This window comes from Brassica rapa, chromosome A06 (assembly GCF_000309985.2).
Source record: "Brassica rapa cultivar Chiifu-401-42 chromosome A06, CAAS_Brap_v3.01, whole genome shotgun sequence".
NCBI lineage: Eukaryota > Viridiplantae > Streptophyta > Magnoliopsida > Brassicales > Brassicaceae > Brassica > Brassica rapa.
Genome location: NC_024800.2, coordinates 27322127 through 27335483, shown reverse-complemented (window position 1 = coordinate 27335483; position 13357 = coordinate 27322127). Strand labels below are relative to the sequence as shown.

The 13357-nt window shown below is 40.0% G+C and overlaps 2 protein-coding genes across 2 annotated transcripts; both read right to left on the bottom strand.

The window, feature by feature from the left end:
* Positions 1 to 8722: 8722 nt before the first annotated feature.
* Positions 8723 to 9304, bottom strand: LOC103827679. The gene has a single exon (XM_009103213.2). It carries the CDS (start codon positions 9302 to 9304, stop codon positions 8723 to 8725), a length of 582 nt encoding a protein of 193 aa, XP_009101461.2.
* Positions 9305 to 9938: 634 nt separating this feature from the next.
* On the bottom strand, positions 9939 to 11326 carry LOC103827678 (peroxidase 65). The gene has a single exon (XM_009103212.3). The coding sequence runs from the start codon at positions 11133 to 11135 to the stop codon at positions 10143 to 10145; it is 993 nt and encodes a 330-aa protein (XP_009101460.1). The 5' UTR covers positions 11136 to 11326; the 3' UTR covers positions 9939 to 10142.
* Between the last annotated feature and the right edge of the window lie 2031 nt (positions 11327 to 13357).

Here is a 13357-nt window from a genome sequence, read left to right as displayed (position 1 = left end):
GAGTTGATGTCGAGCCAGTCCACAGGAGCTGTTAATGGAGCAAGTCTCCAGACTTGTTGTGCGAAAGGACAGGTGAAGAAAAGGTGGAGAGCCGTTTCCAAGGCATTGCAGTGTGGACAGGTAGCTTGTAGAGCTAAACCTCTTCGCTGTAAGTTGGCCCCCAGGGCCAGAGCTCCCCTGCATAGCTTCCAAACAAAGAGTTTCAGCTTTTCCGAAGTGGACATGGACCAGATATGGCGTTTCCAGTTGAATTCATCCGGGACTGTGGGGTCTAACGCCAGCCGTTCCGTTGCTTCCATGGCTGCATAATATCCCGTCTTGACACTGTAAACACCAGTGCGAGTCTTCTGCCAACAGAAAGCATCCTCCGCATCGTAAGTGCTTGGTTTGATCTGATAGATATAGTGTGCTACCTCTGGGAGAATAAGCTCCACTCTTGCTGGTATCCATTCGCGGCTTCCCCTGGTAAGCAGGTCTGCTACTACTAGGTCTCTGTCCTGTTCCCGTGTCGGTCCATAGGGTCTTAAATCCTCTGTGGTAGATATCCAAGACTCTCCCCAAATGCTCGTAGAGTTCCCGTTCCCTATAGCTTTCCCTAGATGTCTCAGAATCAGATCACGTCCTTCAAGAACCCCCCTCCACCCGTGGGATGGTGATGAAGGGCATTGGACTGTCAAAAAACCAGCGCCATGACAATATTTACCAAGCAAAATACGGCTCAACAGACTCTCAGGTCTTGTAAGAATCCGCCACGCCAGTTTCGCGAGCATTGCTACATTGAAAGCCTGTATATCCCGTAAACCCAAGCCTCCACTTTGCTTCGATTGAGCCATGGAATCCCAAGAGATCCAGCACAGCTTCTTTGTGGTCGGATCAGAATCCCACCAGAAGCGTGTTAGGGCCGACTGAATTCTCGCACACAAACCAGCTGGAAGAAGAAAACATGACATAGCATGATTGGGCATAGATGAAAGCACCGACTTCAGCATTGTTAATTTACCGGCCCCTGATAGAAGTCTGGTGGACCAGGATGCCGCCTTACAAGTAATACGATCGACAATGGAAGAAAAAAGATCACTCTTTTTGCGGGTAAAGAGCTCCGGCAGACCCAAATACTTTCCCACACCTCCCTCCTTTGCTATACCAAGGATGTTTTTAACCCTGAGGCGGGTTCCCTGTGGTGTTCTAGCGGAAAAGAAGACAGAAGATTTGGAGGTATTGATCTGTTGACCTGAAGCAAGCTCATAGTCCTTCAGAATCGCATTAAGAGTATGACAACTTCGTATATCGGCTCGAACAAAGAACATTGTGTCATCGGCGAAGAGGAGATGGTTAATCCTAGGGCACTGCCGGGCCACTTTTATACCAGATAGATCTCCGCTGTTCTGCGCGGCAGAGCATAAGCCGGATAGAACCTCCGCGCAAAGAATGAACAGATATGGAGATAGAGGGTCGCCCTGTCTTATCCCTCGCTGGGGTTGGACGTTTCCTAGCACTGAATCATTAACGAGAAAGGAGTATGTGACTGTAGTCACACACTGCATAGCCCATTGAGTCCATACCGCATCAAAACCCAGCTGATCGAACACTTGACGTATGAATTCCCACTCTAATCTATCATAAGCCTTACTCATATCGGTTTTAACCGCCATATGACAATGCTTCTTTGCGTCGGAGGTCTTCAGGTAGTGAAGGACTTCATGAGTGATCAGCACGTTATCCGAAATTGCTCGTCCCGGTAGAAAAGCCGACTGGCTGTCTGAGATAATGTCTCCCATAACCGATCTGAGACGAAGCGAGAGCAACTTGGAGATCACCTTGTAATAGACGTTGCAGAGCGCGATAGGCCGGAAGTCAGACACCGCTTTTGCCTCTCGTGTTTTTGGAATAAGGCGTATATGTGTTGAGTTGATGGAGTCTGGCATACGTCCTGTCGTGAAGAAAGTCTGGACTTCTTTAACAATAGCATCTCCCACCGTCGGCCAGTTCGCTTGGAAAAAACAGGCTGAGAACCCATCGGGTCCCGGGGCCATATCGGGGTGAATAGAGAAGAGAGCGTTCCTAATTTCCATGGCTGAGGGCAAGGCAGTAAGTCTTCTGTTTGTAACTTCGGAGATCTTAGGAGATAAAGCACGTGAAACCACTTCCGTTGCACTAGCATTCTGAGATGTGAAGATGAGGTCAAAATAACTGGCTATCTCCTCAGCAAACTGGTGTTCTTCATACATGGCGATACCTTCGGCATTTTCCAGAACCGTGAGCCTGTTCCTAGCTTTGCGTCCTTTGGAGACAGCGTGAAAAAACCCTGTGTTCTTATCGCCCAAAGCCAACCACAGGAGCCTGCTCCTCTGTCGCCAGAACGCTTCCTCCGCTTGATATGCAGCTAGGAGTTGGTTATTCAGGGACCTAATCGAATCTTCCGACGTATCAGGCGAGGACATAGCTGAGTCCAGAAGACCTTGCAGAGATTCAATCGTTTTTCGGCTATTGAGGTGGTGTTCTCTACTCCACCGAGCTATGGCTCGTCTAACTGCGGAGATGCGTTGAGAAACCGAGAGTGGAGCTCCAGTATTCCATACTGCATTAATAAGATCTCTGACTTCCACATTATCCTTTAGACGCCTATCAAAGCGGAACAGATTTCCCTTCTTCCCCCGTTTCGAATCAAAAACCGAGTAAACTGGACGGTGATCGGATCCCTCAAATCGAAGGTAGTGACAGTGACCTTGCGGGAACGCATCGAACCATGCACTGTTGATTAGGGTTCTGTCTAGGCGGCAGTGAACTAGATGATCCCCTCTTTTACCCCTCCAAGACAGGAAATTCCCGGTGTGCCTAAGGTCGAAGAGGTCGTTTTCCGCCAGGAAGTTCCGGAAAGCAGCAAAGGAACTTTCGGGTCGCAATCTGCCACCTGATTTCTCATTACTATCCAGTATCTCATTGAAATCTCCCGTTAACATCCACGGACCATTTCTCCCTTGCCCCAACAGTGAGATTTGATCCCAAACCTGTTGCCGTTTGGAGACTTCCGGCTCTCCATAGGTAAAGGTTGCGTTGAAGCTAGTTCCCTTATAAGTAATAGACGTATCAATGAAATTATGCGATGATGAGAGTACGGATATGGAGACTTCATTCATCCATAACAGCGCTAAGCCTCCCCCTCCCGGGCTATGTGGTGAAACTAAAAAGTGGTGATCGAAAGGGATTTCCTCAAGATCCTTAAGGACCTTTTCATCTGAATTTTTAGTTTCCATGAGGAACAGAATGTGTGGAGATATGCTCTTTTGCATATCCTTTATTCGCTGGACTGTTTCGGGGTTCCCCAACCCGCAACAGTTCCAGCTTACCGAGGCTAAGGAAGCTTTGGATATGGGGAATGAAAATCCCCCTGCTGCTCATCCTGTAGTTCTGATCGAATCCTCCTTTGCCCTGCAGCTATATCCGGAGAGGAAGCATTTGGTGGGTGCAGATTAGGCGAGGGGGTTATTTGCGTTGAGCGCCTCTGTCTAGGTGCGTTGGAGCGCCTGATAGAGGACCTAGGCGTTCGTCGTGAAGGCCCCACCGTGGTATCTCTACCATTGCCCGTACCAGAAAGTCTCTGGGTTCTGGAGAGATTATTTTTCCTTGAAACCGAGCCATTCAGATGGCGTGATAATGTCGTTCTTCTTTTTGGAGCTGGAGGACGGGCTTCGCCTCTCGGCAGTGCCGGCAGAGTCGCTTGGACCTGTAATGACTCCTCATTTGCCGGTGAGAGAAGTCTTAACACCCCGTGCCTAGTCATATTTTCTTCTCCCACAGCTTGGGAAGAGGATGCCCCTGCCGTCTCCTTTGCTTGTGCTATGATCCTAGCGGCAGTCTCCTCCATTAAGCCATTAGCTTCGCCATCTAGGACCCGTTGTCGACGAGCTGCACTTTCAGTAGGATCAGGGCAGTTAACATACTGGTAGGTAACCTCCCGGAGATCATCCATGACTTCATCAGTAGTTGGGATGCGAGGGAGTGGTGGTGGAGGGGGAAAGTCAGTAAGGTTTAGGTTGCGCTCCACCGGTGGCCTGGGTTGCAGAAGCGCTACATCTGTATCTCTTGATGTGGCGCTTGGAGCTCTTGGAGCTCTTGGATGGCGGACTACTGGTTCCATCCTTCGCTTATACAGCTGTGAGTTATCCTCCCGGCTAGCACGCCTATGTTCTCTGTGTCTAGTGTATGGAGGAGACAAATGCCGCTGTTGTTCTCTGTGATGTTCTCCCTTTTCGGAGTAGAGTGCTCCCTGACGTGGCGTAATTTTGTTTCTCAGTGGTTGCACCAGCGGAGCTTTGGTGGACACCCTATCCCCAAAAGGTCTTCCATGACGATCCCGTCTCCTGTAGAAAGGTTCAGCCTCATGAGCGACATTCCTTGTATCTTCCGCGCTTAGATGGGTGAGAGGGCCAGGTTGTGCGCTTTGAGCTGCAGCCGAGTTAGCAAATGCTAGTCGCTGTAAACTAGCAGATTCGTCTACCGTTGCTGCTGGTAGAGAAGCAGGGGCATGGGGGCAGTCTGTACGCAGGTGGGTTAGGCGATAGCAAAAGGTGCAGTGGTTCTCCAACCCCTCATACTCGAGAGAAACTAAACTCTCCTCACCCGATGCATATTCTACAATTGCTTCGATCGTGATGGGTTGTAAGCCATCCAAGAGGATTCTCATACGTGCAGAGGTCTTGGATATTTCATAGTCTTCCAAAGTACCGAGCTCATGTCCCATCTTGTATATCATCTTCTGGTGCCAGTAGTGGAGCGGGAGACCCTTTAAACTGATCCAGAATGGGAGATGGGAGGGGAAGGATCGGGAGATAGTTGGCTCCCACCTCTGCAGAATAACCATCCAGTGGCAGAAATGGTAGGGACGATTTGCGAGTACCATCCGAAGATCCTCCTCACTTTCAAAACGAAACTGAAAACAATCATGACCTAGGTCTGAGCCGGAAACCTCCTTATCAAGGTTCCATTTCTTGGGTAGGTCTGAAATCAGAGTCCAGATTTTTTGTTCTTGGGGGTTAGTGACACGCCCTATCAGCGTGAGAGAGTTGTCTTGAATCAGTGCTGATGTATCAAGATCCGGTGCTCTAATCCTCATGCGGCCTCCCTGCGATAACTCAGGGGCAGGCCCCTTTGCGTTTTCGTCCTTGGTGTATCGTCGAGACATACCGTAGCAGTGGTAACTTTTAGAGGAAGTAATTGAAAAACGTTCGGGGGGGGGGGTCTCAGGGAGACTGTAGCGACCGTCGCGACCGTCTAGGAGAGTACCGTCGATCCTAGCGGTGGTAAGGTCAGAGCGGGAGGGAGCTACGCCTCCTCTTCATGAACGTGCGGTGGTTTTCCGCCCACCGGCGAAAACACCAGGCTAAAAACCGCCGGGTAAAGCAGTGGGTTGGTCTGAGGATATTCTAAAAGAAGGATAAAAGGACGAGGTAGGTGGTGTGTCAGAAAGAAGAAGAAGGTCAACTTTACAAAAGGGTGAAACAAAACGGTCGGATTATGAGGGAACGAGACTATGGACCGAAGAGCAAAGACTTAGCTTGATTTTCGTGCCTGGGAGAGAAATCTTTCCTAGTTTCCCAATACATTGTTTGTATGGCAAGGGATTTCGAGATCGCACTCGAGCCAACTGATCACGGCGATAAACCGGAACGAACCACCGCTGGAACTCTATGGGATTGTTCAAGACATTGTTTGTATGGCAAGGGATTTCGAGATCGCCATTTTCTTTTGGATTCCTAGATTGAAGAATGTTAATGCAGATTTGCTAGCTAAAAACGCTTTGATTGTATTTGGGCATGAAGTGGCTGGGAATTTACTCCCCCCACCGAACTAAGTTTGAATTGAATGAAGTTGTTTTGTGACAAAAAAAAAAAAAACTAGTTTCCCAATATTTATCGATGTATAATATGCTTTTATCTATATATTTTAAAGATAACAATTTACATATTCATGAAAAACAAACATGAAAAACAAACATCCCCCTCTTCTTGATTTGTCTACATGAGATTCATTTCCTAAAACACGCATGGAAAAAGTAGTACATATACATAAATGACCAAGTTATTCAGTCACTACTTTCGATTCAAAAATTAAGTGAGACTAGTTATATTTATGTAAAACTATAAACAATTTTCTAAGTTGTGATTGTCTGCAGATGCTAATGACATTACTCAACAAGAATATACACCTACAAGGGTTAAATGCTATAACAAAGAAGTATTTGGAGAATCATAGGATTTATAGATGAACAAGTGTTGATGCCAGCAAATTTGTCAAGGCTGATTTTGAATGTGCAATTTACTAAATATACTTAGCGAAATGAGTTCAATCCCCAAACATAGGCATAAATTTCTTATATAAAAGTCTATTTAACCAACAACCAAACTCTGCAGCTCATACATAGAATTGAAATCATCCTCATTCGATTAATGTATAGAAAACATTTCCCCACAAAAAAAAACCCCAATAAATTATGTCACCCAACGTTTTGGATAATTTGGGCTTCAAGTTAGTTACAATACCAATTATGCCCCGAAACAGATTCAAATGTTAACAAGTAACCGCTATTGCCTTGCAATGCCATTCACAAATAATAGTTATGTAACACATAAATATACCAAATCAGATTTCATACGACTAATTCAGCCAACTCATGATAACCATTACTAATTCAGCGCATCACAAGCATCACACAAACATTAAGATGAAACAAACTTCCTCTCTTTTAAGTTTAACTAGATTTTGACCCGTGCGTCCGCCCGTGTATCTCTTTTGATATATATATATATATATTTGATATTATACATTTGAATTCTCAATTTATAAAAGATAAATTTAATGACTGGTTGATTAAATTAAATTATTTAATATTTTATGTATGTTAATGTATCTATTTAAATACTATTGATTTTTTTTTCAATTTATATGTCTTCCCATTTATTTTATATAAAAAATAAATCCACATTTACAACACTTAAAAAGGAGAGAATAAAATCTTGAAAATATATACTATTAGAATTAGAAATAGAAAATGAGCATTTCAAGTGATATAAGTAAATATATTTTTTTTGCTAAAATTTTGTGTAATATAAGTAAGTTGTTTCTTTATTAAGATTTTTACAATATTTTGTAAGATATGACGTGATTTTTAAGTTATTATTGATTTGTATTAACATTTGTGACACCATCTTCATATATTCTTTGACTATACTATTCATTAATACAAAAGTTGATCTTCACATATTGATTTGAATATATCACTTCCAAATTCGTTAAACCGTTTTAAATACTAATTGATAACCGAATTTTAATAGTGTATTTTCTTCAATTTAATTTTATTGGTCTGTTTGGTTCGGTTCACTATTTAGGTTTTGACAGTGTGCAACCTACTTTCCAAATTTAGCATATAAAAATGGATATTGAAATGAGTAAGGATTATAACTAAGTGGTTTTAAAATGTTTGGTTTATAACTGATTGATTTCAGTTGGTTTATTACTGGTTTTGAAGAAAATGACTTTGTAGGGTTCAATTACAAAAAGTCAATATACGTGCGGTTTATGACTGGATTTAAAAGGTCCGGTTTTTGATTATTCTTATCTATATTGTTATTTGCGAAATAAATTTTTGGAATCAAACTCTCACGTTAAAAGTTAGAGTGGTTAATAACGTTTACACCCTTAATGAATAAAATGTATAATTAAATTAAATATAAAAACAAAATTTTAATTTATTTGATTAGATAATTGATTAAATTAATAATAGTAAGAATTATCCAAAATCTGAAAATATAATTTAAAAAGAGAGATAATTTATGTATATATTGTATTGTTATCTGAAAAAGTCTTTTAGTAAAAAGTTAAAAACATGAATTATATAACTAAATATCAATCAAATAAAATTTATAACTAAATTAAAAAAATAAAAACAAAATTTTAATTTATTTGATTTGATACTTGATTAAAATTAATAATAGTATGAATTATCCAAAATCTGAAAATATAATTTAAAAAAGAGACAAATTATGTATATATTGTATTGTTATCTGAAAAAGTCTTTTAGTAAAAAGTTAAAAACATGAATTATATAACTAAATATTAATCAAATAAAATTCTTAATTATATAATTAAAAATATAATATTGAATTATCCAAAATCTAAAAATATAATTAAAAAAGAGATAATTTATATATATATATATATATACATTGTATTGTTATCTGAAAAAGTATTTTAATAAAAAGTTAAAAACAAAAATTACATAATTAAATATTAATCAAATCATTTTTTTAATTATATAATTAAAAATATAATATTAAGTTATTTTAAGATTTATTTTAGTATAATAAATATAGTGTACAAAAAACTTTTCAAAAATTATGAAAATATTTAAGCCTGCATAGCGGGCAAAACACCTAGTTGTATCAACTAACTAGATGTATTTGTAGTATCAATTTATTTGGGGAACAAATCAAAGGTAATCTGTACAAAGTAAGTTTTGGAGAAAGCCTCTTAATGATGTATTAAAGGAGTAGTTTTAATGTTAATGGCATTTGATATGATTGTAATTATTAGGGAAAAGTTAGAATTAATTCTAAATTGTACTTCTATTTCAACAGTTTAAGATATTAATTTGAAAATACATTGATCTTATCAAACATTATTATCTCAAACGAAATTGGTTAAGCAGATCATGAATACGTTTAAATCATTTGTTGATTGTCCCCGGTGAATCGATATCCACTTTCATAATAAACAGCCCAGGAATTGAAATCATTATTAAAAGAAGATTATTCTCTTTTTTCACGGGAGATATTTGTTGATTGTCGCCGTTGAATTTCAATTCGCAAAATATCGGTGCTTCCTGTGCATCTTTAAAAGCATTTTTAGCCTCATCGAAATTCCCCTGTTTGAGGTAACTCAAACCTGAGATTAATAAGTGAGAGCTCTTGGAGTAAAGTTTGAGGCAATCTTCTAACGACTTCTTACTAAGACTACTCTTATATTTCCTCTCTTTTATAATCTTCTCCACAATTCTTTTCACGTTCTTTAAGTATGAGATGGCGTTATTTGCTCCTACCATGATCAAATCATCGATATTTCTCGCTTTCTGGCTCTCCGGATTCTTTTTGATAGATGCAACGCAATCCTTTTCGAAATTTGGCCATTGGCTTACCAAACCTGTAAACTTTGGAACATCCTTGCAAGATTTTTGAATCAGAGCATCTGCCACTTTGTTGGCCGCGCAACCATTGAAGAGAAGAACAAACGTAACGAGGTTCATCAACATTTTCATTGTGTGTGTTTTTATGAGTCGTATGATGGTAACTTGTGATCCCATTTATAAGCAAAAAAAAAAAATCTACTAAGGTGAGCGTAACCACATCCTTTTTTAGATTGCTCATGTGTCGCTTCGGCGCTCCACTTGCTTCGTGGCCTTTTTTCTTGGGTCAATCTTAGTTTGTGGGTCTATTTATTTCTTCATTACAAAACTATTTTATATGCCTCGTCATTAAAATTCCTTGAACATGAACATATAGTTTGCTTTCCAAAGTTCAAAGAAAACACTATGCGATAGGTTTTGATTATATCTCTTAGAATGATTTGTAAAACACAATAAGGTGAAAGGTACGAAAAACTTAATTTCAAAGCAAAAAATTCCTCGAATTTTTGTATTCCATAAACATCTGACTCATTAATTTGCAAACCATTTACGTTTGCATATATATACCGTTTTTGGAGATCTAATAGTTTTATGATATCAAACATATGATTTTATAGTCATGATTCTGTTACTTTGCCTTACTATCATTGCTAACAGAATAATTTAATTGGTGTATATGCATGGTTTCCTAATTAGTTAATTTTATTGGCAACATTATCAACCATACAATGTATGTTAAACTACAATGGTTCGATACATCTATGTATAAATATAATTTTAGATAACAGTTAGCAATTTCATGAAAAAACAAACATCTTATATTGAATTGTTACAGTACCTTGCTTACGATACATAGTTTTAAACACATATAATACCAACGAAACCTTTCTTCTGCACAATTCTCCTTTCTCTCCGCAAATAAATAACATAAATATTATCATTTTGTTTTCGTATTTTCCTTTGCTTATACGTTTAGATTGTTGAAGTGGTCGCACCTACGTCTCACTTCTCCTTCTCCATTCCCCTTAACACCAACCGTACCAAGTTTCTCCATCGCACGTGCGAAATCTTCAAAGAATGCTTTCTCGTCAGTTGCGTAAAGCTCAACGAACGGTTTCGTACTATTGTCTTTAATAAGGAGGTGGTCGGAAGCTAATAGCCCTAGTCCTCGTTTTAGGTTCTTGAAGTACATGTTGTCGAATTTTCCCGGAGTCATCACGTCGTTAAACGCTGCGATTGTGTCGTCCACGGTGTGGTTTTTGCATAGCTCTTTCAGAGCGGTTGCGAATCGCGGGTTGATTTCTGGATCAGCTTTTGACCCGTAGAGACGGTCACTAAACTCTTTGCAGTGAGAAAATCCGATTGTGTGAGCTCCGCTTAACGCTACCATCTCACGTAGACTAAAACCGTTTTTCTTGAACATCCCGTGAATGTCATGGACCGTCTGGTTAGGCATCGGGACGTTTCCTCGGACTTTATGGGCTTTGGATTCGTGTCCGTCTTTACGACCAAGCTTTACATCGAAGTAAGGTCCTCCTACCATTGTGACAAGGTCACGCGTTGCCTGCGCTAAAATATCAGCGCATGACACAACACCAGGACAAGACAGCTCGAGAGCTGTCTTAATGCGATTGACAATGTCGAAAGCATCTCCTGGGAGGGAGTCGTTAAGATCATCATCACGTTCCGCTTTGTTAAACGAGTTGGTCGCTATCAGAACAGACGCATCACAACCTTCAAGGAAACAATCGTGAAAGAAGAGACGGAGTGTTCCGGCAGCAGTTGTCGGCTGTTGAGATTGCTTGGTTAAAACGGCTTCACGCACGATTTTGTTGAAGTCGGGGCATGTTTTTTGGTAATAATCCGTTCTCAAGATAGCTACATCAGCCGATACCGCTGGTGCAACAACAACGAGAAGGAGGAGAACAAAAGGGGTAGGACTACGAGAGAGTCGCATAATTGATGTTGGTAAACGATAAATGGGAATCGAATTTGAGAGAGATGTCTACAAGGTAGACTTCTCTATGATCGATTTTCGTCGAAAGCAGTTAGAAACGAAGAGAAAGGGCTTTGCGACTATTTCATGGCTTAGGAGGTTTCCAAGTAGAGGCTACGTAAATGGATGGTTTTTATTTTTTAATGCGTAGGTGTGGTTGTTTTTAGTTTTTCCTATCTTTGTATTTACCTATTTATTGAATGGTTTAAGTTGTTTTGAATTTGGTTCTTGATTTGTTTTAGTATACTATAGATATAAATACTGGCTTAAAAAAGGAATACAGAAAAGTTTTGGTTATTGCTTATGTATGTAATTTGGTATATAATTTTTTTTGACAGCTTAATTTGGTATATAATTATTATAATTGATAAATCGGATGTATATATATATACACATATATATATATTTATATGTATGATATTTATATTATGTAATTTTAATTAATCAACTTATTATTTGTTTTTTTTAACACCGATTTATTCAAATTGTAAAAGAAACAGAGTTTTGGCTTAAGCCACATCAACACATACACTCATCAGTAGATGGTATAGATAAGCTGAAAGGAGCATAAAACAAAAGCAAAATAAAGAAAGCACGTCTAACCAAATAAACTGGTTATTTCTGACCAACTTCCATAGCATTTTTTCCGCAACAATGGCTTCCTCAACCAAAAGGTGATATAACCAAGAGATGCCTGCTTAGCTATGTATGAACGCACTGTCACAATCTCCATAGCAGCTTGTTTCCTCATCGGTGATGAATAGTCCAAAGACCAGAAATTTTATTCCGACGATGAAATTTGAAGATTTCTATAAATAAGCCAATGATTAAGGATCTATGTCTCATAAAAAGCTTCCAAACTATTGACGCTATGAGAACTTAGAACTGCTCAACCAATTCGAAAACAACCACAACCAAAATTTGGTTTCATAATCTGCTGGCCTGGTTGCAATAGATAACCGTCTCTGTGTAGATATCTCCATATCCAACTAAGACACGCCACTCGACCGTGAGTGGGCTCTACAAATGCCTCTGATGCGACTCCACAGCACACGCCACTCGACCGTGAGTGGGCTCACAATCAATCGACAAAAACAATACCTCAAACCCACGGCTACACTCCACTCCGCCTCCCCATCACTTCAGCGCACAACAAACAGTTCGTCGCCGACCAACGGCTCAAGGCGAGTTATTCTCGTTTCGTGGGAGTAATTGTAGGAGATGAATTACATCCCTCCACAAGGCCCATCAAATAACAGGCTCTAGTCCGGTAAGTTCGGCTGAGTTTAGTCGGCTTAGCGGCTAGAGACGTCGGCTCGACTCTAGAGTACTTTAAGCTGATCGGCCAAGCTGATCAATTATACTCGGCTTAGAGAGAACAGTACCAAGGCCCGCATACTCGGCCTTTGGTGACAGGGCCCAAAGGACAGTACGATTAGGGCATCACGGACAAGGGGACTATTAGAAGGAAGGAAGAGGCAACGAAGAGATGACCTTTTGGACAAAACCTACACACTAAGCGGCTAGATTTAGGGTTTCCTATCGATCACTCTGATCTTGTTGTTTAGACCTCTAATCTTGTCTCCTTATTTCCCGACAATCTTGTAATCTCTTGTCTGATTCTAATAAAAACGTCTTTAGCCAACCCATCTTGAAGTTCATCTTTCTAATCAGCTGAATCTCGTACAAACAGTAATGATTTCATGTCTCGAGTGCGTGTTCACCCGGAGCACAAGGTCTTTTCACCCAAGCTGGCTTATCGACTCATTCCAGGAGTATGGATAACATAATCCTTTTGGTGTGAACAATCCTAATCTTCAGTCTCAGGTTTGTCCCTTTTGTGTGAACAATTCACAGAAAAAGTTTTATGTGAAGATTGTGGGTTCATTTAGAGAAAATACACTCTATACATAAATTCAGACAAACAAATGATGCCTTAGATGTTATGGAAACATGTTTCTGGTTACATAATAGGGAGAAGTCTTGGTCCTTAAATCCTCTCGGGATTATATGTTTGTTTTTTCCATGTAATATTTTAATATCATTCTTTATTATAGATTTTTTAGAACTTGGTGGTGGTGTTTGGTGATATTGATATGATTACTACAAGCTCTTGGTTTATTTGGATATTGCTGCTTGGCTGAATCATTGATACGGTTTCGGTATATTCATAAACATATATT